The following is a 26,428-nucleotide window of genomic DNA, read 5'->3' as shown; positions in this document are numbered from 1 at the left end:
TTAAACCTTCTGTGAAATGCCATGTAGCTAGTTTAGGTTGCAGAGCTCCCACCTGTATGACCATAATATACTTTATTTGCATTTTCTCTTTATTGAGAATCTTAAATGCTGTGTCCCTGTTGAACTGTTCTTGAGATCAGTGCTAGTGCCAGGCAACCTTGAAGAGCAAAACAATTTTGTTTTAGTGAAGGTCAGGGTTAAAGGGGATTACGATGTCTGAAAAATAGTTAGCCATCACAAGCATAAGAAGAAGAAAACACAAATGTCTTGTGCTAAATGCTCGGCATCCAACAAGGCATCACTTACATGTAGATCTACATACCAATCTGAGGACTGTCCTAACTTCAGGATGCACCTAGGCTTCCTATCCTGAAATGTTTGTCTCCAATTTAAACTCCAAGCTTATTTGCATTTTTAATGACTATTTTGTAATTCAAATAAGAGCATCAGAGTGTGTATTAAAAGTCAGTCTCTCCTTTCTAATGACGATGATCTTATCACTTTGGAATAGATACCTGGCATCTGTGAGAACAATTAAGAACGATTGAAAACCTCTGTATTTGTCTAAGAAGTATGCCTCGTAAGGACTCAGAGTCCTCATTCTTCTAGGTTTTCCTTTACAAATCAATTTAAAGCTTCATTTTTAGCATTCCATAAGTCCCATTTTCAGCGCTCTAATTTCTTTGCACCATTTCAGTCATCTTTTCATGTATCAGCATTTCACAGAGCCTACGTCATGCAGAAATGTATCTTCCTGTTTTGAGGGCATGGGGGGCCATTATCAAACACCACAGCCAAAAATTTCACAAATCCTGAAATCTGTGCACTGTGTACACCAGGTAAGAATGAAGAATGTCAAAATCTCAGCCGTAATGATCAGATTTCCCCACGTGTCTACCAGTGTCAGTCTTCCCCTGGGTTTCTTTATAGCTCATTAAACAAAATAAAAAGGAGCTCATACAGAAAGAAAAAGTTTGACACGATCAACTAGCTTTGCTGGTAATGCATGCAATCCACCCAGATGTCTAGACAGTTTGAAAAATACAGATGGCATTTAGAGGTTACAGCTGTTACTCCTCAAGTCTCCTTCTTGTTGGACTCCAAATTAAGTAGGAACAGACCCTATCAGTGTTAGGTGGTCCAATTCCAAAGGAAACATCCACTGTGTGGCAGGAAATTAAGTTACTGATTCAGTAGGCAGCACTTCACCTTTCAAATCAATGAACCACTTGGTCTTTCTTCAAGGAAGTTCTGCACTCCGCAAAGTGCGTGCTTTGGGGAAAGGGGGAAACAAATTGGTCAGAGCTTCAATTGTGGGAAACCTGCAGTATTACTTCATAAAAGAGGAGGAAAAAGAAAAGCAACACCTGCATCCTGGCCTGATGCCAGTTTAGGCAGGTGTTCCTCTCCTGCTCTGCTTACTCGCCCTGTGTAGTAGTAAGATGGAGGGTATGTTTTCTTATCCAGGCTTCAGACAGTACTATTCTGCTAGCCCCTTCTAAATAGCAGTCATTGGCTCTGCAAGAGGTAATGAGATGAAACGTGGACAGATGCTTGTAAGAGTAGGCATTTTGGAACCCAGGTTATCCAGAAGTAGCATCTCTTCCTTGGCCTGTGCTCCCCAAATACCATCGTGCCACTGGGCTTCCCTGGGGCATGAGCTGTTGACTGCAGAGCAATCACAGAAGATATGAAAGCACAGCATGAGGTGCCTGAGAAGCCCTGATTCCTACAAGATGCAGGACTGAGCAAGGTGAAAAACCACAGATTAAATCCAGGCTGTGCCTTAAGATCCTGTATCTGTGTAGGTGAGGCTTTGGAGGAACACAAGTGGAATGGGAGCACAGACAGTTGCAGGCGCATGGCACTGCTCACAGCCAAGGGACTTTATACAAACTGAAACTGGCTGGAACTGGGTGAGCACAAGGGAAACTGGGAGGCATCTCTGCTGGGCTGGGACGTCCCCTGCATGACTCAAATATGTCACAATTCTGAAAGAAATACTGAGGTATTTGGTCAGCTTCATTGTGTTTGGGAATTTGCTGTCCAATTCACTTACAGAAGGAGAAAAGAGTTTTGTTGCTCAGCTAAGTTACCAGGTAACCCAGAAGGCAGCCCAAGCCATGAAGAAGTGTGGCTGGTTAGAGTTGTGTAGCACGGTCTGAATACAAATAGGGCTGTTTGTGCAAGCCATGGCTCCTTTTTTTAAGAGACTGCAAACCACCTTAACTTTTCTACACTGCAGCAACATGTGAGCAAAGGAATGTGGCTGGTCTGTGCTAGTCCCAGAAAAGGTCCCAGATGAGGCCAGCAGATCGGGCAGCAGACGTGCAATACCGAGCCTATGAATAAAACACACAGACATGTACCTTCCCTGTGCTACGTGTGTATGTGAGCAGTGCAGGAAACCAGCACAGAGATGCCACAGGAACAGAATGCACAAGGGCAGCGTGAGCACCCGAAGGGAAGAGCAATGCTAAGCAGTAAGCAAGCTGTAAAACACAAGTCAGACAAAACATCTGGCAGCCGCTTCAAATAGTTCTGTGTCTGAAGGGCAGACAAGGCTGCAATAATCTCAAATCAAAACACGTGCAAGGACAGGATCAATGCTCAGTGTGCTTTGTGCAAGTATTGAATGATTTTTGCTTCCTTCAGGCTTGTTTCATACGCCAAGAAAGGCTGTGCTTTGGGTTAGGTTTTTAATTTTAATCAACTTTACTAAATAAATCACTATGTATTTCCCTCTCCAGTCGAATGCAACATAGTTGTTGGCATAAGATCAACAGCATCAGCTCTGTATAGGAAGTATATGGGAGAGAAGGAGGGGGACATGCTAGCAAATGTTCTTCATGATTGTATTAACTTAGGCAAGAAAGTGCAACTGACAAAAAAATTAAAAAAAAGCATAATGCAAATGCTTCTAGCTTGTACATCTTGGTCACAGGGAACAGGAAGACTGCCTTGAAGAGATTGGGTAGGAATGTGACAGGTACTGCCTGATAGCTGGGCTCTGTCCAGGAGATTGCTTGAGCTCAGAGAAATAATTTCATTAGCTGTGTGCGTCAGTGCTGCAGATAGAGGAGAAGATCAGCAACTGTCCTTCCCCTCCTCACGATTTTGCTTTGTTTATGTTGTCATAGCTTTGGCCAAGATCTACAGCAGGAATGCTTATGGGCACTGGTGTACTACATGCTAACCTGCACCCAAGAGCAGCTTTATTTTTGAAAGGAATTTTGACATGACTGCTGAAGTAATGATATGTGTCCTTATCAGCCACTAAAGGCATCCAGTGAAAGCTTCCTCTCTTCACACTTCTAGACTCAAATAACTTTTACCAAAGCCTCAGCTTGAACAAAAGCTATGCTCCTGCTTACCCGGAGCACAACGGCCAGATTCTCTGCAGGACTGTCACAGTGCTCCTGTACCACCACCAAGTCAACACCAATCAAACCCTGTAAAATGCGGAGCTAACTTCCACGTGCACAAATATGATTAGCCAGCAATAGAGAGATAAGAGATGCTGGGCAGGGGAAGAGCATTCATTTTCAATGAGGCTGTAGTCAGTACAAGCAGGACTCGTTTTTAACGCTGCTCAGAAAAAGGAGCAGGTCTGCCTGCCACATGCAGGCAATAGGAGGGGAAGCAGAAAGCCACTGAACTGATTCATTAGGATTTGCTAATCTGTGATATCATTTGTTGATTCCAGCAGGTCCAATCCCCATCTCATGACTTCCTCCGCTGTCACCATGGCGCTGTACATAAACATTGTGAACTCCCAGCCTTGAGCAGGTCATTTATTTCAAATATTCCATGCAGCTGGAACACGAGCCTGTTTGGGTGTCTGGAGCCGAGCATGAACTAATTTCTCAGTCTTCTGCACCCGCCCCACCTTACAGGCCCTCCCCAGTCCGCCGTGCTCCCAGCACCCCTCCATCACACTTCAGCAAAGCAGAGGCAGCCTTACCCTGAAGCTGGCAAGAAACACGTTTCACTCAGGCCCCCCACTACCCGCAGTAGAACAAAACAGCAATTATTCAGCATGCTGCCTACTTAGGATCCACAAACAATTGTGTTCTATGAATGGGAAAAAACAAACAAGATGAAGACTTCCAAAATCCAAAAAAAATTATTGCCATGATTGGAGATGGATAAGAAACAACTTTTTTTTTTCTTTAGAAAAATCTCTCTCACCCAGTACCCTTATAAGGAAGTTCACGAGCATACCTCTGAGCTTTAGTTGAGCCTCACATTTTGTAGTGTTTATGTGAACTGATGAAATCATTTGCTTTTCACACGCAAGTTGGTAGCTGCAGGCAAGACAAAAGTATGAGGACAGGAGGCAGAGGTAAAGCCTTTGTCATAACTGACATTAAGAACAAGGGCATCTCAGTTCTGGTCTGTCTGGAGCCTTAGCGTAGCTGTTGATAGAATTTGAGAGCATCCATGTTCTGCTCAGACTGGAAGAGACTGAAGACACTAGCAGCAAGTGAGAAAGTTTCTTCTCCACAAACAGCATAAATCCACAACACTTCACAGCCCAGGAATGAAGCCTTTTGTGCAAACACATCTGTCAAAATGACCACAGCTTACAGCAGTGAGCATGGAGTGACTAATAACTAACATCAGGTGACTTGAGCTAAATCAAGTTGGGTGTCCAGAACACACTGAAGTCAGACTTCTTGAGTGCACATGGAGTAGTGCCAGCTCTGACCGCTTGGTTGGACCCACCCACAGCACTTCCAGTAGTTTGTATGCTGTGCTACTCGCTTGAGGATCCAGATTTATTTTCTTTTCTTTTGTCCACCTCCCTTCCTAAGACGGAAAGTAGTCAGGTGGCAAAATGAAGTAGTAGGTCAGAGCAGTAGGCTCTCCAAGAGGGACAGTCTCTCTCCTGGAAGGAAAAAAAAAATGACTTGCCTGCTGTAATACAGGAATAAAGTTTGATGAGATAACTCGAGCCCTACTCTACTGAATCTACTCAAATCTGTTCCAATAATCAGGAGTATGGTGAAGTAATGAGTCACGGATTTCACTTAGCTCCACCTTGAACAGCTGTCTCTATACATCTCTGCTGCTAGTGCTTGATCTCATGTTCCCACTCCCTACACCATAGCTACACCTCCCCTCCACCTGCACACAGCTTTCAAATACCAGCTTTAAGTCATTATTCCAGTTGGGGCTGGGTTCTTGGTAGGAAGCTCACCATTCACGTGGGAAGCCAGGGGTAAAGAACACTGAGCATTTCATACAAACACAATGCATCATCGAGCAATATTTAATAAAGTTTATTAGGTTATTGAGTATTATCTACAGCCATAAAACAGGAAGTGAGAGTTTAAAACTGTACAAAATGTAACAGAAGTGAGAAGAGATGGAGACAAGGGAGCATAAGGGTATTAGAAGTGGGGAGAACACAGCTGCTTCCCAGGAGTTAGGGAAGGCACTGGTTCAGGCTGAAGGCAACCAAGTAGAGTTCCATACACGCTGTATTTTATTGTGCAATTTCTGTCCCACCCTGCAACAGAAACTAGTACAAACCCCTATGTTAAAAAAATCATATAATATTAGATTTAAAAAAGAAAGGGGCTCATCACACCCCAGCCAGTCTTGGCACCAATTCTGTGCTTTAAAAATATACTATGCAAGTAGTTTAATTTTAAAAAGGTACCCTACAGCAGCTGTTTAAAACGTGTTCTTATACATACACCACATATATATATATTAACATTTTCAACAACTAAACTCATTTGTACCTACACAGAACTGAGGGAATAACTCAAGAGCAAAAAAAACCAACCATACAAACATTTTTTCAAGACAAAGAAATGTGCAAAATAACCTCAGAAAGGCAGCATAGTAACCTGTGGAGAGGTCAAGAGAGCAGCTCCTGCTAGTAAAGGAGCACCATCTTCTCTGTACCTGGCTACTGAGGCAAGAATCTATTTGGGATGTGCTGATTTTGCCTGAATTGCTAGTCCTGTTTATTAAAAGGTCTCCCTTGCCAAACCCCCAGCTCTGGAGAGGTTCTCTTCTTGCTGTGCCTGAAGATCACCCCATTAGAGTCTCACAGGTTACATTCTGCAGCAACCATTTCCTGGATTTCTGGTCTTCCTATGGCACTTCTGTAGTCACACTGTTACCGCCTTCTCTGGGATGACTTCCCAACCACTTACCATCCCCAAGAAACAGAACTATACCTGCTGCATAGCTAAGAGGAGATTATGCTGATGGCCTACAGCAGAAGGCAGCCTGGTTTGGGTGACTAAGCAGTCTATTCAGGAAGAAAATTCCCTGGAAGAGTCAGAGAACCACTATGTTTCTCTAAAGCTTTAACCTGGAACAGGTTCAACAGAAAGCAGACCTTAAAATGGCAAGGCCTGCAGCTGTATAACAAGTGTCAGAGCTCATCCAGCCACCTCACCAAAGAGTGCTTTGCAGGAAATGTTTGTCCCTCCTTGCTGATGTGAGATCAAAGAAATCCCAAACTAAAACCTACAGTTTTAAGTCAAGAGGAAGAAGGCAGGTGAAGACATGGGATGGCTCCTCAATCAACTAAGTCACACCCACTCAGAAGCAGCAGGACAGAACAGAGCAGGAGAACAGAGAAGGTGATGGTGACAAACAGGAAAGCAAGATTCACTCTCTATGAAGTAACATTAGAACATGGTGAGAGGTCCTGGCAGATAGATGTGAGCAATATAACCACCTCCTCCAAATTAAGCATCGTGGTGGAAGGGTTCTTGGTTTTGGTGTTAGGTATTTTTTTGGTTTTTAAGAACTCAGCAATGAATTCCTCTTGATATTCCAGACTCTTCCCAATTCCACTGGCCACCCCATGCATTTCCATTCTTAGCACCTAGTCTTAAGATATCCACTCCTAGTGCCTTCCCTTCTCCAGACCATGTCCTTCCCTTAAACTGGTACAGAAGGGCTCACTCCCAGGCTCTACAACCCAAAGGATGGAGTGCAGCCTTTTATCAGGAGAAGCAGGGAAGCACAGAGCTTCTGTTAAGTTTTCTTCAAGTGTGCTGGGGAAGTGACCTTCAACGAACAAAGCACTCAGTCGTGAAATAAAGACTACTCAAGAACTTGCCAATAATGGACATGTTTTTTTAGCAGTAACAGGAGCACTTTGGCCAAGGATTTCCAACAGTAGCAATGACACGAAGGTGGCAAACCCACTGCCCAGCAGGTCAGCTCCAGACTTTTTGCCTTGGTTCCAACTTTCTGTCCCAGAACATGAAGGTCACTGGTAGAGCAGGTAACTTTTGAGGGAGGCTGGCAGTGGCAGGGTAGGGATCTCATTCAGTCTTTCCTTGCCCAGAGCAAGCCTCACAGCTCGCCGACACAAGTCCATCAGAGGCAGTGGTTCAGCTAGAAAAAAAAGAAGACCCAAGACATTAACATCTCAACCTACATATTCATTTTGTTAACTCGAGAAGTGCCTCCCCCCGCCAAAAATGGGCAAAGTAAGTGAATGCCTGGCCTGTTCACAAAACCCAAGCCATTCAGCATCCATTAATCAGCAGCTCCAGCTCATCAAGCACGCGTGCAGAGCATAACGTTTCTGTAGAATGTAAGTGCGTGAAGGATAAGATACTCAAATTCCCTGAAGGAAGTTTATACTCTGCAAAACCATTCATTAAAGTTAGAACACATTGTCTAGCTTGTGCCTTTCACTGCAGAACCCAAAAAGCTTTGAAAGATTTGCTGAAGTAAAACACTGCAGTGGACAGTTTGGTGATGTGCTTTTTACATAGTAGGATAACAGCCATCCCCCTTTCATTTATGCTGCATACTTCCAAAGAAGAAAGCAAAGACGTGTCAAAGCTTCTCATCATTACTCATAGGAAGAAATACTCTGATGGGCAATGTCACAATATATCAAAAATCTGGGAAAAATACAAGCCTTCAGCTACTATTTTGGCATCTTGTACACTTATTGAACAAGATGATACTAGTTCTTCAGGCAGGGGTCCTTTGATACTGAGGAGTCTTTCATAGCATTTAAGGGACAGAGGTCGGAGCCAGAGTGAACACATTACAGCTGCACAGAAGGAACATACAAATCACCAGCAGGAGCTGTGAGAAACCAAGTCTGTGCAAGCTCACCTGCACACAGCACACTGCTGAAGACAGCTAAAACAAAGGCATCAGGTCAAGTAGGTAACTGGATATGCTTCTAATAGCCTGAGTGCTCAGCATGCACCATTAGGAAGCATCTTGTAGAGACATCTTAGGCCAAACACACCCGAAGACATTTGTAATAATAGAAAAGTCTGGCTGAGAAGCTGCAGTTTTCAAAGACTTTGATAGATGCCAACCAGCTTCAGCTTCTACTGAAGCCAAATTAATCTGATTGTTCACACAGCTGTTTTAAACAGCTGAAACACAAGGAAAGCTTATTTTCTAAGCATGATCATGTTAGTATATTTCTTACCAGAAGCCATTCTGTCAATAAGGTGGACACAAATCCCTTCCTTCCAGGTTCAAGGATTTCAATGTTAGTTGTTAAGCTCAGATAGAAGTCTCTGTAGTTGTCAGTAGTCTCTGATTAAGACCACTCCTGATTCCACTTTGGAAAAAGTAAACAATCCCACTGCTCCATGTTAAAAAAAAAACATTTCAAATAAGCAACAGAGAAAGCGATTTATCTAGTTCTTGGCAAGAAGTCTGAAAAGGAAAGATTGCTAGCTGAAGAGAGACTCGGTAACAAGAATTGCACTCAAATTGGCCCATCTCCTCCTCTCCTTAGCAGAGAGATGGACCAATGCCTTATTTCTCTCAGTTGATCCCTGTGAAGTGTCACAAGCTACAATCTCCTGCAGGAGAAGCTGCAGCACAGTATGGTTCTTTGTTTGTTTGTACTCCAGCGTTGCCCTTGTGCTTCAAGCATTATTATTGAGGCATCATGCCTCTCTAAGTACACCTCTTCTGCAAGAACAGGTGGATGGAGACCAATCAAACAAATCTGTCAGGGCAGTTCTGCTCATTCCCAAGCTCTACTATTTCTCACCCATGTACTGTAGCCCCAGGGCTGCTCAGTGCCTTCCTGCACAGCACAGCTACACTCAGCCCAAGGCACAGCCCCTCTTGCCTGCTCGTGACCTACTTCAAGATCCACGCTGCCTCTCTGGCAGGGACAGGTCTCTCTGTACAGCAGGACTACACGTCTCAGTTCTGGCTGCAATACTACCAGAGAAACTTATTACTGGCAGCACTCCTTTGGCACTTGCCAATGTAGCTTACCCTTAAAACTGTACCCTCTGAAGTACAAATATCCTGCATTCTAAATCTGTCCCAACTCCTCTTGCTCCATGCAGAGATAGCTTGGACAGAGATATTGTCCAGCCAGAGGACAGTGGCCACAGAGAGCAAGGGGCTTAGACTTTCAAAGCCTACAGGCATCAGCTTAATAAATAACTCCCATTTAACAGCCTTAAAAGCTGAGAAGATCATCCTCCCACAGAGATTAAGAAAAAGAACGTTGTCCTCATCTAGTTTGCACTGATAATCCAATCTTTGCAGAGAGAAAGCACATACACACGACCTTCTTCCATTCACAAGCACTACAATCGCTGGACACAGTGCTGCTATTGAGTGCTGAGAAGTGGTTAGAGCCAGACACCTTCTTTCTACGTGTGCCAAAATAGCGTCCTGTCATTCCTGGCCTTATTCCCATGATTCACTCCTATGCCGAGAGCACATTACAACCAAATCCAGTACAGGAGGTGGCTGTTTCCCTGCTAAGCACAGTTCTGCACAGGCAGCTCCACAGACTTGCTGGCTCTGAAAGGAGCTGCAAGTTTTGGATTTGACCCTTCCAAAATCCTGGTTACTGGAGCTGCTGCCATTCTGTAAGCTGTTATGGCAGGATAAGTTAAGTTCTTTCTGTTGGTGAGAAAATGCTTTGCCAAGAGATCTCAAATCAAAAGACTGCAATTCTCCAGGGTTATTCAGCCTCTCATCTGCTAAAATGCTGATGGAAAGAAGGCTAAGTATAGGAAGAAAAAAATATGGAAAGAAAACACCTTTTACTAAGGATTAAGACAGTTTTTCAACATGATTTAGTAGTTTAGTGGGTAGGGATGGTGATAGGAGGATGGTTGGACTAGATGATCTCGTAGGTCCTTCCCAACTTAATCTATCTATGAATCCCTGTGGTAAGCAAGCGCTTACTTTGACTTCTGTAAGTTACTTTAAGTTCCTCTGAAGAGTCAGTGAATAACTATAATACTACTAAATCAGAAGAAATAGTTGTTTAACAGAAGCATTTAAACAGCAGGAGATTCTATCTGACCCTTTCTCCCAGGTCTCACCAGGATGCGTTGCCCTCTACCCACATTAAGACAGGACACATCAGGTATGCAAGTATCAGTATTGGTACCTCCACTGGGTCTTGCTGAGTTTAAGCATATTTCTCAAAGTACTTGTAGACTGTACACCAAAGTCCTCATAAGGCTTTTCTGGTTAGTCTGACAGCCCAGTTTTCTGGTGCCCAGTGCTGCCTGGCTGCACCTTATATCACCTGAGCTTGGAGTTTGCCACTGCTGGCCCAAATACATTCTAAGCACAAATAAAAGCCCAGTATGCTACAGCCTTTGGGCAGATGCTGTTCTGAAATGCAGGGGAAACACTACCTGTTTCATTATCAGTAACAACAGATGCAGATTTTCACCCACTTCCTTCACCTCTCTCCTCCACCCTATCTAGAGGGTAGAGTCACAGTATGGCCCAATGGGCACTTTTATGACAGGTAAGACTTCAGCACATTGGGGCAGCCAAACCCATTACTAAGTTAGCAAGGGACTGATGTTCCTATTAGTAAAAGACATAGCATGCAAGTTGGCCTGGCTACAACACCCAGCCCCCACGCTGGAAATGAGAACAGCCCACCCTGAAAGAAAGAAGCAAACTACTTTCTTCAAAGACAGGACATTCCTCAGACAAGGACCGATGTTCCCACTCCTTCCTGCAGGGAAGTTTCAAAGTCCTTTCATAAGGCATTGCAGGAATTGTCCCTCCGAGATTGCTCCCTGTAAAGAAGCACTGCAAACATCACAGCTATCATCAGGAATGCCCTTTTTTGACATTTTGGTAGCAGTACAGAAAGGGTTGTCATTCCATATGAACAACTGGCATCACCCTCTGTCACTATACCACTTTCCTGAACTTTGCTTGCTCCCTGCAGTAACAGCACGTTAGCTGATAACTAGCCAGACAAGCTCTATTTAATTGCCATTAAGGATCTGGAGATTTCTATAAATCCTACTGCTGACATGAGATCCTCATCTCTTCAGCAAAGGGAAAACCCTCAAAGATGGCACAGTAAACTTGCACATAAGTAGCATGCAGAGGTGGGTTGCTAGGGGAAACAGATTATACTCACGGTCAAGTCCATTCAAGTAGCGCATCCTTATTTCACAGTGTCCCCACACTGCGCTTACCACTGGATACAGCTTTTTCCCTTTAAGTCCCCGAAAGGCAACACCCATATATTGCCCATCTACAATGAAACTCAGTGTCCCATCATCCATGTCCAAAACCACCAGGAAGGAATCCGGCACAATGAAAGTCTCATCTGGTTCTAGGAAGGCGGGGTATGTCTGGCTTGGCTGGTTCTTGCCATCGTGGTACAGTCTGTTGCGTCCAAGGTCCCATCCCCACGATTCATGGTTATTTCCTACAAGTGTGGTGTACCCTACAGAATGCAAAGGGGCATCTGCTGTTGCTACCCCTACCACAGCATGTGTGCCTCGCTGCCGCATTGCCCACGTTATCTGCCACACATGCAGTCCTCGTGTGTACCCCACTTTGCCTCTGATGGCGTCTGTGCTCTGAGCCACCGGATGCCGGTGAAATATGAGTTTATCATCCTCCTTCACAAATACATTCAGCGAGCGATCATCATTGTTCCACGAATGCAATAACTGGACTTCATACGATACAGGAGGCATGTCCAGTAGCAAGTCCAGACGTGTGGGTTTGCTGTAGTCAAGTCTGTGGAGCTCCTGTTTCAATGGCCTGTATACTGGGTCCCTCATATCCACAGTCTTTATCCCTCCTGTGACCTTCTGACCCATCGTGGGTTCTGATTTTGCCTACTTAGAGGCTCCCAAGGCAAGCTCATCAATTCACCCAGCTGCTTCTGCTTTCATTCAACTCTACAGGAAACGTTGCTTGGAGACCTTGTCAAGATGTTCACTAGTCAGTATTGCCTAATGGATGGAAAGAAAAACAAGAGACAAGTTAAACACTACCACACAGCCTTGCATGCAACATTTACAGAGCACAGTTCCAGTCTGTTTATCTTGACAACCCATCCTTCCTTTCCACCAGAGAGGGTAATGCATACCACCTAAGCAGTGTACCCTGCAAAACAGAAATAGCACAGTGCCTATTTCATTTTTAAGTCACTAATATCCTCTTCAGAAAAGCACTTAGTTCCTCCTCCCCTGTCTAAAGGAGGGATGGATTCGGCTGTTGGAGCTCATCATCTTCCAGAGAATGCACTGCTTCTTACTACCACACTATTGAACTTCGAGAGCTCATCTGTGGTCAGACTGTCTACAGTTGCTCCTAGTTTTACATAATTATTCAGGCTGCAGAATTTGAGCAAAAGATTTCTCCTCTAACAGAAGACTGAGAGCAGTAATGCCTGAGATTACAGCACTCCTGGACTGCCTTTGCTTTGTCTACCAGCTCTACTTCCTACAAGGACAAGCTGAGCATAACCTCTCAGTGAAATAAGACTGCCCACTGGTGTTACCTGTTCAACCTCCTTCCAAGCCTCTTAGAGAAGTCCCCCAGCCAAGACTATCCATGAAGGAGCCAAAAGGCACAAGGCATTTAATACCCAGAGAAAGAATCCAAACAGCTTCAGTAAGTTTCCAAAATACATATCTGAGTTAAGAATTCCAATGTTTCAGGGCCTGCAGTAACCTGCTACAGCTGACCAGTGCAAGGGACTGGTTTATATAGAGAACTGCTCTGCAGAGCTTTAATCTGAGCCATCCCTAGCAGCAAAGAGCAGCACTACTTCAAGTTCTCTGCAGCTCCAGATGCTGGAACTAGCCATCAGAAAAAAGCAAACCATTCGCAATACAGTTTCTGTTAAAGGGAAAGGGAAGCAGGTTGCATTTCAGGATGGATACATTCACATTCCAGCTCAAGAGGAGGATCACAGTTAGGTTTGCAAACAGAACAGACACTGCAAACAACCCTGGCTCCCACGGGTTTTTTTCAGGGTCCAAAATAACTGATTCACATAACGCGCAAGATCAGCACTCGGCACTGCCCTAGCAGGTACTCCAGTGCTTCCAGATCTGACAGATGCTCAGTGATGCCAGGGTTTTTTCTGGCTAACATCTGTAAATGAGAGTTCTGGGGGAACCCCTGAAATGCAAGCATTTCAACCCAAAAGTTAAGGCTGCATACCCCAGATGTGCAAACACACGGACTGCCGTGTTATCCAGCTATAAACAGCTTTTATTCCTCCCTCAGCACTTAAACAGTTCCAAAAGATAAATAAAAACAGCACTGAACACAAACCATCACCCCACAGCAGTGATCAAACAAGGCAGGAGCTCTGCAATCCCATGAGAGTTTATCCACTTGGAGAGTTACAAACCTTCCCTGGATCAGCTGACCAAACAGCCACAGACACAGGTTCAAGGAGAGCTTTCCTTAGCTCCATTCCAGCTTTGCAAAGTACCCTGAAGGTCTGACTGTGCAAGCACAGAACAGCAGATAAAACCTGCTGCATCCAGCATCAGGCAACACCCATTCCAGCAGCTGTTGGCTCCACTGGACTGCTGCAGTGCTAAGAGCAGTTACACCTCCGTACGGCCCATCTCAAGTGAGCAGCTTCAGCTCCTCTTCCCCAAGAGGAAAAAAGAAATCACAGCTTGAGACACAGAACCCAAAAGGAGGAGCGAGATTCTTCTCAGTTTAGCAGCTCTTTCCAAATTGCAGAGAACCCTCTGAAAAGCTGAAGTCAGCTTGCCTGCCTAGCTCACGTTGCATACCTCTACCGTACCACTGCAACCACTGAAGTGGCTCTGCTCTCACTCAGCAACACAAACAGCCCACTGTCAGGCAGCTGCCAAACTGGGGGCAGCTATTAGGAGAATTAAAAGTGGGAGGGGAACAAACTAGCTTTCTAAGAAAAAAAAAGTGTTATTTTAACATTTCCTGAAGTGAGGCAATCACTCGGGGCTGCTGCCAGCTACAGTCACAACACTTACTCACAACCAGGACCTCATCTGGCATAGAAAACAGAGCATGAATCAGGTCTGGTTTAAAAATAAGGTTACTGGACATAAGCAGCAAGGCTTCAGCTAGAAGGTAACAGGGAAGGTTCATGTATGCCCCAGGTTAGGGATCAACTCATCAGCCTCCCTACAGCTTCTTACTGCCGTTCTGAGGGACTCTATGGGATCAGTGTGCTCAAATCTGGTAATTCTTAAAAAGAAACTAGACTCCTCTTCCTCTCCTTGTCCCCTTATTATTCGTCAAGGGCAGAAAGGAAAAATCCTTGATATCCTCTAGAAGTCTCACTCCAACAAACATTATTAAGTTGTAGTATAGCTAATTGCAGACAGTTCACAAACTTCAGATGTATGGAACTAATGGTACAGTCCTCACTGTCTCATCTTTAAGCCCACATCCTTGTATGGACTCAAATCTCAGTTTTACACCTCAAAGCTGACACCAGCTCTATTATAAGACTCCTGAAATCACTCTGCTGTGGGTTCTCCCTTTCCTAGGAGATGCACATTAATAGTGACTGGATGCTACGATGTTTAAAAAGTTTTGGTGCAACTGATCTGCTTAGGCTGGGAGAAAAAGCATCAGGCTGCTGCAAATGACTCATGTGTTGTTCTGCAGAAAGAACCAGAAGAACTATCTGGCATTCCCAAGGCCAATGGCACATGGACAAAGGCTGTCAGCAAGGTGCTGGCTACAGCACACTTGGAAGCCTACAGGCAAGTTCAGCTGTTGGAACATTGATTAGGATAAAGGAACAAAACATTGGCAGGAGGAGAAGAGGCAGAGATTTCCTGAGAGCTGTACAGTACATGTGAAAACACTGTATAGGAAGCAACAACCAAAACAAACCAGGCTGCCAGACTGCAGGAGCATTGCTGCAGATTATTTTGAAGTGTAAAGCTCAAGAGAAGAAAGAATACAACTCGGTACTCTCCATTAGCAAAACAATGCTTCATTCATTATGGTTTATCTTGCCTCCTGCCAACATAAGCTTTTATAATATTTTTCTCAAGGCTGCTGTACCTCAGAGGGAATCACTGCAGTTACAGACAGCAGGGACTTGTGAAACACACTTGGTAGGATATGCCTCACTGCCTGCTTCGAGAAGAAAGCACCCTTTCCTGACCTGAACATTCATCACTTGCCTTAGTTATGACTCTTTACCCAAGCAGCCTAATAACACAAGATGAAGGGCTGCAGCTAGAATAAAGAGAAATAAAGAGGGAAAGAGCAGTGAAGAGGTCAATTAGAGCAGGTCAGATACTGAGTGTATGCCAGATCTCAAGTGTAACATGGCTCCTCACTGGGGCAAAGAGTCATGTATGCTGTCTCTGGCACTAACCTGCCCTAGAAATGCAGTGGCATCTTGTCCTAGAGTCAGCAGGCACAATGATGCTTCTTCAAGCACAAGACAACACGGGCACTTCTCCCTCAGCAGGACAGAGAGATGCTAACCTTCCTAATGGATTAACGCCCTGGTTACCTTGACATGAGCTACAACCAGCCATAAATTAAAGGATACACTAGGGAACCAGCTACTCCCAAAACTTTTGAACACTTAAAGGTTTAAGTACAAATGAAAGCACTGAGAGTACTTTTAGTTATCACATCAACAGCCCAGGCTTGCTGGAATTCTCTGCTTTATAAATATATGCCCATTCCCATGGCACTATTTTATTCCCATGCTATTTTTACTTCTTCTGTTAACGTTCTGGACTTAAAAAGCTTTGGAACAACTACAAGAGGGTCTCAGAACAAAGCATTCACTATTAATTTCATGGAGTTAGATATCCCCCTCAGTTAGCTATTCACAGCAAGATGATTTGCTGTACTGTAAAGACATCCTAAGTTTCAGAATATCTGCTCACTGGAAACAGATCAAGGTAGGAGATAAGCCATTTCAGCTGAAGGTGTCAGAGTCCTTGCAGCTCAATGGGAAGCATATAGCTTTGTACAGAGCTTTGCAAAGAAGACACGTATGGTAGTCAGAGCAGAGTTGGTTTCCAACTTCTTCTATTTAGCAATCAGCATGATTCAGGCCAAGTATAGTCTACTACAGACATCTCCAAGATGAGGGAATCACTTCAGTTCAGTTGACCAAAACAAAGCAGAAGCATCCTCTGTGTCTATGACCCCTTAAGCTGATGGTCAAATGTAACCAAGAACCCAGTCATGCTGACACACACAGACAGCAGCCTTAACTATCCACAACAAGATATTGCTTCCTGCTATCAAAGCAACTTCAGTTGCTTCCAAAACGTCACCCAGATCCCAAGGAAAAAATCTCAGACATGAGTTCACATAACTAGATTAAATAAAGCCATCCACACTCAAATCACTGCTTATCATTCCAAGTCAATTCACTTCATTCCTATCTATGTCAGCACTCAAACTCATTCACCTCAACTGAGCACGCAACAAATGCAATCCAGGCTATCAATGCGCTGTGTGTAAGCCAAAGAACACTCACCCAAGCTGCCCTCATTGTTTCATCTGAAGCCAAGAGGCCTTTCCCCTGCAAGTTTTATCGCACAGAAGGAGGTTATTTCAGGTATCTATATCTCCAAGTGATACAGGAATTTTAACAGGGGTCTACATTTATTTTCAGCTCCATTTGAAAGCAACTTAGCAGCCCTTGAAGTCCCAGTCATACATCCCAACAAAAGGTCAAGTATTTGTACCAGCCACTCAGAAAGTCACTGTCACTGCTGCTTCCTTTATTAACCCCTGAGCTGATGGTTCACAACTCAAAACCCAAAGAGCACAAAGAGTTCTAGGAGTAGCCTACCCAAAATAGTGAAAACCAAAAACACTTAGTGGAAAACACGCACAGTTGTTTAAGCACCTGTGGGGAACTCAATCAGACACTGAAAACAGATGTTTTCATTAGGTCAGGTACTGGCAGCTCAACAAGGACATCCCTCTGGAACAAGATTTCATGAAGACCCCAACATTTCTTGATCTCTGACTCAATAGAAGAGAGTGTTTAAAACTAAGTTCACACTGGCTTAACTTTCATCTGTATTTATGAAGATTATTTCTACAGGGAAGAGTCTACACCATTAAACACGTGGCATAGTCTACAGGGAGTGAATCAACACCCTACCCTGAAGATTTTCAGTCTCAAGAGTGCCTCAACAGGAGATAAAATGTTCTGCACATTTACTTGCTTACACCTTTGGAAAGCTGAACTAAGAGACAGCTCCTGCAAAATGAGACCACAATAATAAATGCAGTTTCACTCAGGTTTCCATGACTTCACTAGGAAAACATTAGGTATACATAGGCAATTTTCTTGGGCTGAATATTCATCCCACAAACTAGTAGACCAAAATCATATAGGAGCTACACTACTGCTAGCTTACCTAGAGTCACACCTTACAAATTCTTCAGGTATCTGACATGATAGTTGTGGACTAACTCCCCACAAAGACCCTTCACATAAAGCTGTCCCCTTTCTTTGGCATGAACTCTAGAAGCTGCTTAGGCACAAGTTTTTTCTCTGTATGTTGAGAAGAATAGGTATCTTTGTCACTATACCTGTGAAGCCAAGCAGGAACATCAATGCTATATAACATACTAACTGGGTGGGGAAAAGAGCACACACCTTAAATGTAAACAGTATTCAGTACTGTCCCAAAGAACCAGGATTCCCTGTTTCCCATGGTATTAACTCTTCGCATTAAATCCATCACCTTGCTTGAGTTGCATGTTGAGCACAAGATATCCAAAAGATGGGGTGAACAAGTTGCTTAGTTTTTGGCAGGGACCTACCTAGGCTAGGAAGCTCACAAGTCACATCACGAAGCCAATGTTCAGCTACTAAGCAGCGTGTTTCATGGTCCTAGGCACCAAGAGTACTGCTCTCTTGTACCATAAGCAGCTAACACAACCATGAGACACACCAGCAAAGGCTAAGGAAGAAAGCCAAGAGCCTGTCACTGTGCAACTTGGTTATGGCTGTGAACCAGCTTGTCCCAGTTTGTCTATATGAATACAGGGATCCTCTTCTTGGATCAGACGGTTTCTGCAGAAGCTTTCTAGCTAGTTTTGAGACACTGAAAGGCAGCACAATGAAGACAGCATGACCCCTTACACCCTGTATGGAGTGCTTGGGTGTCCAGAACACTAAAGTTATTCAGAAACCAGTACATCTGAGTGAGCTAAAACCTGGGGAAAGAAAAAAAAAGAGTGACAACCCATCCTCAAATAAGCCATCTACTAGAAAAAACTTAAGTTGCCACTGTGCACCTACCTAGCAACTTCCTGCTAGCTGCAGTGCTGCCTCCTCGAGCAGCATAGAAAGAGGTTTTTCTGCAAAGTTGCTGGGCTCAAATTTTCACCCAAACCATGTACTCAGTGACAGACTCTTCCTTAGTGAGCTTTTAGAGCCACAGCACAACACGTGTTCTGCCACAGCCTCTCCCACTTATGACTAACGTGTACTCACAGGCACAGCACTAAGCATGCTATACTGACATGATGACTTTGCCCACCAGCACAATCCATAACCTCTCATCCATCCCACATGCCTAAACATACTCCAGTGTATTACAGACAGCACTGTTTCTTAACAGATACTGGGCTGGAGACTTGCCTTTCTTCAAAGACAAAAGGTAGCAAAGCTGGCTGCAGACCTCTGCATTACTGACAGCAGTTTCTTCTTACCTCCCTGTCTTATGATGCGTCCATTTCCTTTCCACTCAGTAAGACTGGGCCAACACTGTGCTAAACTCATGACAGTGAGACTTTGGCTAGAAACGCTTCATATATTGGTCTTGTAACAGACAGATGTTAAAAGGAGTTAGGCAATTTGCTGTGGTTTCCCAGCATGATAGTACACAACAGAACTCCAAATATCCCTAACTTTCCAGAACACTGCCACATAGGCATACAAGCACCTGCATTACATAGCACAGTAAGTGTAGCTGGGTTGATCTTGGGACTTCAGAGAAGGCATGGTAAAATACACACTGAACAGAACAGAAAGCCAGTGACTTGAGCTGATCCCCTGTAAGACAGGATGGAGTCTTGAGTTCACCATCCCACACAACTGACAGCTCTGCATCTTAGCCAAGGGCTGAGAAACATAACCAGAGTCCCTTCCCATGTCCTGCAGCTGCAGAAAGTGACCTTCCTTATACCTCTCCCCTTTGCTCTTCTCCAACATCCTGCTGGTCTAGAGTATTTGTAGCCAAGTGGTGAAATGCTATTTTCCAGGAGCAGCTTCAAACTTACAGTTTCCAGCAAGTATTTACAGACAACTGTTACAAACACAGGGAACAGATTGGATGAACTCCAGTTCCAGGTAGAACTCATCTAAACACCACCTAAATCTTGCTTGATGCCACAGGACAGACTGGCACATGCTCAGGTGTGAGTCAGCTCAGCCAGCAGCCTAACAACCATCTCTTCACAGCTCTCAAGTTAACAATACGTGTGAGTGGATTGCAGACACTCCTCACTTTTAACACAGATGACATAGACAGGCTGTAGTAGGGATAAATTGCTGCTACTTAAGATCAGATGCAGGGAGTTCAGCTTTGAGCCATAGCTCTGCGTTTTTGGTGATTGATCCTTTTGGATGAAATAGCAAAAAAGAGCTGTGGCTTGGCAGTTATATCTGAGCCAGGACAACACCTGCATGTAGTTTTTGTAGAAGCAGGAAAACCCACACAACTTTCTCCTTCCTCTGAGGAAGGCCTAGGGAAAAAAACAGCAGCAAGGTTACAAAGCAGTGCAGCTACCAGAGATGAAAAGCCTGGAGAGAAACTCAGTTACTGCAATTACTGTGCTCTTAGGTTCAGCCCAATTCCTGCTCCAAGTGCTTTGCACTCCATCAGCACAGTCATTCTGCAGTGTAAGCTGTTACCATCTGATGCACATATCTGAGCATCTTGCCCTCCAATGTTTCAGCACGCAGATACCCATTTAGAGAACACAGAAGTATTGGATCAAATACCTTACAGACCAGGGAAGAGAACTCCTGCAGACCACGTTATCATCTCACTAGCCACATCTGGTCAGATACTAGACCCTCCTATTGTCAGTTTCAGACAAGATCTGTCAAACAAGTGATCCTTGGCTTGTGCCAAGAACACATTCTCTGGGGACAGTATTTCCTTATATTGAGATTAAAATTTTTTGGTAGAGCTCTATTGAATGCTGCTTCCACATTGATTCAGTGCAGTCTCTGCCTTGTGGGAAAGCACTAATGTCTTGGAGCCTTGAAAGAGCATATTTCAAGGAGAAAAACTAGGCCAGCATAGTATTTCTAACAGCAGAAATCACCTGCAAGAGGCACAGGCTTTTCACAGTTCCAATTACCTTGCATGCACTCAAGAGACAGCTCTGATCTGTTTGCAGACTATGGGAAAGCAGTCATACAGTTAGCAGGAAGGCAGGCCACACGACTCTTTCACCAGCCCCAAAGGATTGCCTTTCTTATACTTCTGAACCTGTCTGACCACCTCAGTCACTTTTCTCTTAAGTTATTGAGACTGTGCATGTAAACAAGTGGTGTTTCCAGGGGATGCTTCCCATCCCAGTAAGGCTGAAATCTGTTTGGCACACAGCAAGCACAGAAAGCCCCAGTTTTATAAACAAGCTGCACTTGAAAGACTAGTTTGTGGGACTGAACTACCAAGCACACAGTGCTTGTCTTACAACTTCCCTCTTCCTTAGCAACCAACTCCATGCTGCCTTCCATTGCTGCACTGCCTTCAAATTAAAGAGCACTTCCCATTTTTTTAATTAAAAAAAAACCAACAGATAAACAAAAAACCCACAACAATAACACAAGAACACCAAAGCCTTCTATAACCAAAAATTACACTTGTAAGGCTCTGTTCAGATACCACGTAACATTGCCCTTAGACCATACTGAGAATTTCACAGCTCCACAACAGCCAAGTACTAACACAGCCAGCAGGGAAATAACTCAGAAGAGCTCTTCTTCAGGACCCAGTGGTTAGATAGCTACTCAAGCTAGCAACAATTATTTTGGATGGCACTACCTTCCTGAAGTCATTCAACAGAAGGAGTAATCAACTGTTTAGCTCTGGTATTCAAAGTATAAGGTCAGCACCCAGCTAAGAGGGCATTCCTGCCTCATGTTTCTTTCTCCTTCCCTTCGGCTCTGAAGCTGCAATATAAGCTGCATTTAGAAAAGCATTTCCTCCACAGTTGGACCACTAGTTGTAAATAGCTGATGTTTATGTACACAGCTATTTGCATTAAAGAAGTCCACCTAATCAATAATAAAGCACCTCCTTATGCAGAACTCCATGCCTGCAGTACATCCCCATTTACTAGTTACACCCCAAACAACTTGCTGCCCAGCCCTCTCATCCACTGAAGCATCTACTGATAAGAAAATGCTAATGAATGAAAGTGTGGAAGAGAACAGTGATTGGGAAGAACAGAGCTTGATGTTTCTACCTCTGTTGAAGGTTTCCACTCCTGTGCTAGAAGCTCCTTTCTACTAAGACTGTAAGATTGGACAAAACAAGGCAACAAGACAAACAATCCAATTATAAGGCCCTCCTTTCTCCCTGAAAGGAGTTAATAAGGAATCACACTGTGGTCTATTGCTAGCAGCAGCCCTGGTAAAAGAAATCCACATTAAAGGTCCCAGCAGTTGTCTACCAGATCTCCGTATCTTTCTATCTTCCTCCTTCCTTCCTAGGCAACACCAGGAAACAGCAGACCAACTTGTACAGCTGCATCTTGTGCTATCCTCTCCAAGTCCAGGGCAGGTCGGCCTCCCGTTCTAGCTATCCTTGGCTTAGAAGCTGATTTTTAGAAAGCCCTTCTCAAATATGCAGTGTTTAAAGTAACAGGGAAAGGACCATGAATCCTCACTTGCTTTGGCACGTCAGTCATAGGCTGACAAGTTAAACCCTACTGTATTGTATCACATATTCTGAAGTATTCCACTCCACAAAAGCACTTTTCAAATACACAACTTGAAAAACGTAAGATACAGTACAATCTAAGGGCTCCAAGCCTCACTCCTAAAAGCAACAGTGAGCTCAGTCTGCACAGGCCTGTGGGATTCTTTTCTCATAGGAAAACCATCTGCAGTTTGAGCTATTTCAATATTAAGGTTGCCCAGCTACAGCTTCCTCCTTCCTCTTTTCATTTAAAGATGTCACAAGCACTGCTAACAGTAAAGCAAAAAATCCCCACAGCACAGCAGCTGCCAAGTGCTAGATTACTCAGTCTGCTGCCCTCAAATAGGCTTATTGCATCTGAAGCTTCAGTACACATCTCTACATCAAATACATCTATACTAAAGGGGAAGTTGTGCAAGTGACTGGTACAGCTCATCAGCACTGCAGAAAATCGAGATTTGGGCCACAAAGGAGAAAAAACCTCAGTCCATTCCAACAGACCTCTGCTCCCTCCACACCACAAGCAATACTGCAAAATGAAGAAGCACATTCAGCTAATAAGACAGCATCTATTTACAAAAATCAGCTGTCTTCTGACAATACTACAGCAAGATGCTCACAAAATCATTACATAATTCACGGTGAGAAGGACCTCAGGAGGTTTCTAGTTTAATCTGTTCCTCAAAGCAGAGTCAGACTAGTTTACTCAGAGCTTTATCTGGTTTACTCTGATAAACCTTCACAAATAGAGACTGCACAACCCATGGGCAACCCGTGCCAATGTTATGCTCTCTTATGGTGAGAAATCACACATGCAGCACTGTATATCCTCCCTGTTCAAGTCACTCCAGGCTAATCAGCTAGTTTCAGGCTTCATTTAGTGTTAATCCTCAGGTCAAATAAATCTTAGTACATGCAGTACAGCCTTTTTAATCGACAGGGAGTTACTTAAGCAATTTAAACATATATCTGAAATACTCAACAGTCTTTTTATCTTACCTTGCCACATGGAAAAAACTCAGCCTTCTTCTACACTATTTACCCAGATCGCTTCATCCTGGGCTTGTTAAACATTGAAAAAGAGGAATGAAGGTACATCCTGATGTATGAAGACCCAGTAGATCTTTCCCAGCTTAGACTATAAATTCAGGTCCTTCCTGTCCTGAGGTCTGTGGAGACTGAGAGCGTCGCTAATAGAGACAAAAACCTCGCAAGAGGAGACAGTTGAGTCACTGAGGAAGTGATATTTTTTCACAGACTGTTTAGAAAGCTGGTCTATTCACTTAGCCAAAGGATGTTTTCACAAATCAACACCCCTGCACGTGCATCCGAAGCACAAGTGCACACAACTACCCAGCTTCTTTAGATCAAGTTCACGCTTCCTAACCTGAAAGCTGGTCAGATTCTTCAATACCTCCAGCATCTGACTACCTGCAAAAAAGCTTTCTCCAGCCTCCTTCAGTAAGCCTAGCAGGTTTTAGTAGGATGAGGCAGACAGCAGGAAGCCTATTCACTTGCAAAAAAAATGCCTTTTGCTATTCATCTCCAGAAACATTTGTATTATACTGTTTTCTGTGAATTATTTCCCCCAGTCTCTACTCTTAAGATCTGGAAACTATAACCTGTAACTTAGGATGTACCCACACTGCATTGGATAACTCCTGTGACATGCCACAAAAAGGCAGACAGTCACTTCTTCTGTATCCTGACTGCTTGCCAAGCCAGTCAAAGCTGAAATTTTGGAATTCTCCATTTCCCTGAGCCACCTGCTCCATGAACAATCCTGTGGCTCAGACTTATCCACCAGTATCCCTCTCCCTGTGAGGGTCAGCACACCCCTTGGAAACAATACCCCTATGCATGCAGTTCAGCCACATCACCCTTTAGGAAGTGCTCCACCTTACAGGAACAGAACTCATCTTTTTAAGTGGAAAAGATGAAAGCCAAAAGCTGGATGTTCACACAAACCTCATGTTCAGTGCAAGTCTTTGAAGACAGGAAGGCTAGGGAGGGCAGGGTGGACTGGGAAGAAGGCTGTCTGGCTACTGGCTATGGTTTGCTTCCCTGCCACAACGAAGGGTCTGAAGACTTGTTCTCCTCAGCTCCACTCCACCTTGAGCTTACATGGCTGCCACTCTTGTAGTACTAAACCATGCACTGCATCTTATCAGCTGGGAAGAAAACAATACACAGGAATACTGCATTACTCCAGTGCCTACCTATTCCCCATGTGCAGCCCCAGGGTTAGAGCCTGGCTTCATTCAAACCTCATATCCCAAGCAAGGGGGGATACCTTCTGAGCAAACAGGGATCAGGAGCTTCCAATGTTCAGATTAACTTCACAGTAGGAATGCAGAATTAACTTCAATATAAAAAATAGTTCTATTATCAAAGACCACTAGGTACTTTGCTTTGAAATACCACTTCTTCCTCTGCATCAAAGGGCTGTTAATTTCAGTCTTGTAGGAAGAAGGAGAAGAAATGAAAGCAGCATCTGCTTGGAAGAGATGAATGCAAGATAAAGGGTGCCTGTGACAGAAAGCTGGCAGCAGTCTTATGTTTTCTATTCAAGTTTGACCTGGGAACAACAACAAGCCTTAAAACATAATAAAAGCCATGGAAAAACCCGTTCTAAATCCAACATTGCCGGAAGATGCAATTTTTCTTCTCCAACTGCTGCAACAGCCAGTTGAGGTGAAGACTCTAGACAAATCTAACCCTGCTACCCAGTGTAGTCAGGCACCTGGGCTTGCTCAAGTCCACAGCATCCCCCACCACAGCTTTCAACTCCCTCTTCCTTTCCAAGCCTCCAGAGTGAAAGCAGTTTCCTAGGGATCTCCCTCAGCAGAAAGGAAGCAGAGTCACACCATGGCAGAATGCCTCCAGAATGTTTTGGCATTAATGGTTTGCAACACAGCCAGTAAAGAAAGGAAAAAAAGCATTGGCATTTCTTGTCTGCCTAGAACTGTCTGTTCTCTGCAAAAAGTCAAGTCAGGATCATCATGAGTTTGTTATATAATACAATTTTTTAGATACTGAACTCAAGTCCAGACCTGTAACAGCAACACAGAGGCACTGAAGTTTGTCACAGAAGTGCATCAAGAGTACCTCAACTGCACTCCACATCTCCATAACCTTTGATTTACTGGCAGTTCACACAGTAGGGCAGGGGACAGCAACCTTCCCAACATAGAACAGCTATGAGGAATAGCCACGTTGTGTTGAACAATGCACAGTGTTTCACTGCAAAGTAACCAAGCAGAGAGTTTATGTTGTGCTCACACAATCAAAAGAGGGAGAAGACTATCTGAACACCTCACTCTTCTGTCCTTAGCACCACTGAGAAAAGTCCCTCCAAGCACCTTACGCAGACTCATGACCTGCCATTTTTGGTGTGGATAAGACTTTTTTCTCTACTTTTTAAGCAGCAAGAATCTTCGACTAACATGGAAACCTAATACCTTTAAAACTTTTGAAACAATCAAGCAAAAAGGAGAAGCTAAGATAGTGCACTCAGCCTGACGCAGTTCATTGCCATTCTCTGGAGTGGATGTGCTAACCTTACTCCTGAAGTAGCAGTCAGAGGATATGTAACTCAAACTGCTTACGTGAGCAAAGATTCATAGAGATAGCCAGATAAACATGCAAAGTAGTGCTGAGATTATTTGTCAACATCTAGCAAACCACTCCATCAGCACGCTCAGAAAGGCAACCATGCACACAAGCAACAAACCACCCCACAGCCATTCTCAATAAAGTGCTGAGCTAAGAGGATGCTCCTGGCAGACAGATTACACAAGAGACAGCTCACACTGCCAGCTTTACTGGAACTTACACAAACTCCTCAAAGCAGAGCATTCTGGGATGAGCCCTCACTAGATTTCTGCCTTGTCATTAGCCAAAAAAAAAAGAAGGGCACGGTTAGAGTGTGTTTAAATATAATTGACCTGGGACATACCATAATTAGGAAGAGACGCTGCACATCTGAATGAAGACTGCAGCTGGGCAGTCTCAATATGATGCAATGCTTTGCTTTCACCACTACCTGATAGGGTCTTTGGAAATTGCTACAACCGTTTGAGATAAGCAGGGTTAACAAAAGCTCCAGCTGGGTTCTTACATTACCCTGAGTTGCACAAGGCCTCACATAGCAGCAGAACTTGTGAAAGCTGCTCTAGCCTGGCTCCCTGAAGTTCTGTTCCCATATAACTGCAACTAGACATATCAAATGTGGTACAAAGTCATGGCTACTTCTAATTGCA

The 26,428-nt window shown here is 44.0% G+C and overlaps 1 protein-coding gene across 2 annotated transcripts in view; it reads right to left on the bottom strand.

Annotated features, from left to right (window-relative positions):
* Positions 1 to 5,248: 5,248 nt before the first annotated feature.
* Positions 5,249 to 26,428, bottom strand: part of SPSB1 (splA/ryanodine receptor domain and SOCS box containing 1) — a 31,777-nt gene continuing 10,597 nt past the window's right edge. Inside the window, exons 1-3 of one of the 2 annotated variants that reach the window (XM_065738040.1) lie at positions 23,166 to 23,216; positions 11,390 to 12,218; positions 5,249 to 7,374 (exon numbers count right to left, since the gene is read on the bottom strand). In XM_065738040.1, the coding sequence (XP_065594112.1) occupies positions 7,247 to 7,374; positions 11,390 to 12,083 (822 nt within the window). In that variant the 5' untranslated portion in view covers positions 12,084 to 12,218; positions 23,166 to 23,216 and the 3' untranslated portion in view covers positions 5,249 to 7,246. Of the gene's footprint in view, positions 7,375 to 11,389; positions 12,219 to 23,165; positions 23,217 to 26,428 lie in introns of those variants that run through there. The other variant, XM_065738039.1, reaches the window with a different exon arrangement.

This window comes from Cyrtonyx montezumae, unplaced genomic scaffold, assembly GCF_038088225.1.
Source record: "Cyrtonyx montezumae isolate F1298 unplaced genomic scaffold, pur_monq_1.0 scaffold_21, whole genome shotgun sequence".
Classification (NCBI taxonomy): Eukaryota; Metazoa; Chordata; class Aves; order Galliformes; family Odontophoridae; genus Cyrtonyx; species Cyrtonyx montezumae.
The sequence above is the reverse complement of the archived record's forward strand: the minus strand, read 5'-3'. Positions and strand labels throughout refer to the sequence as shown.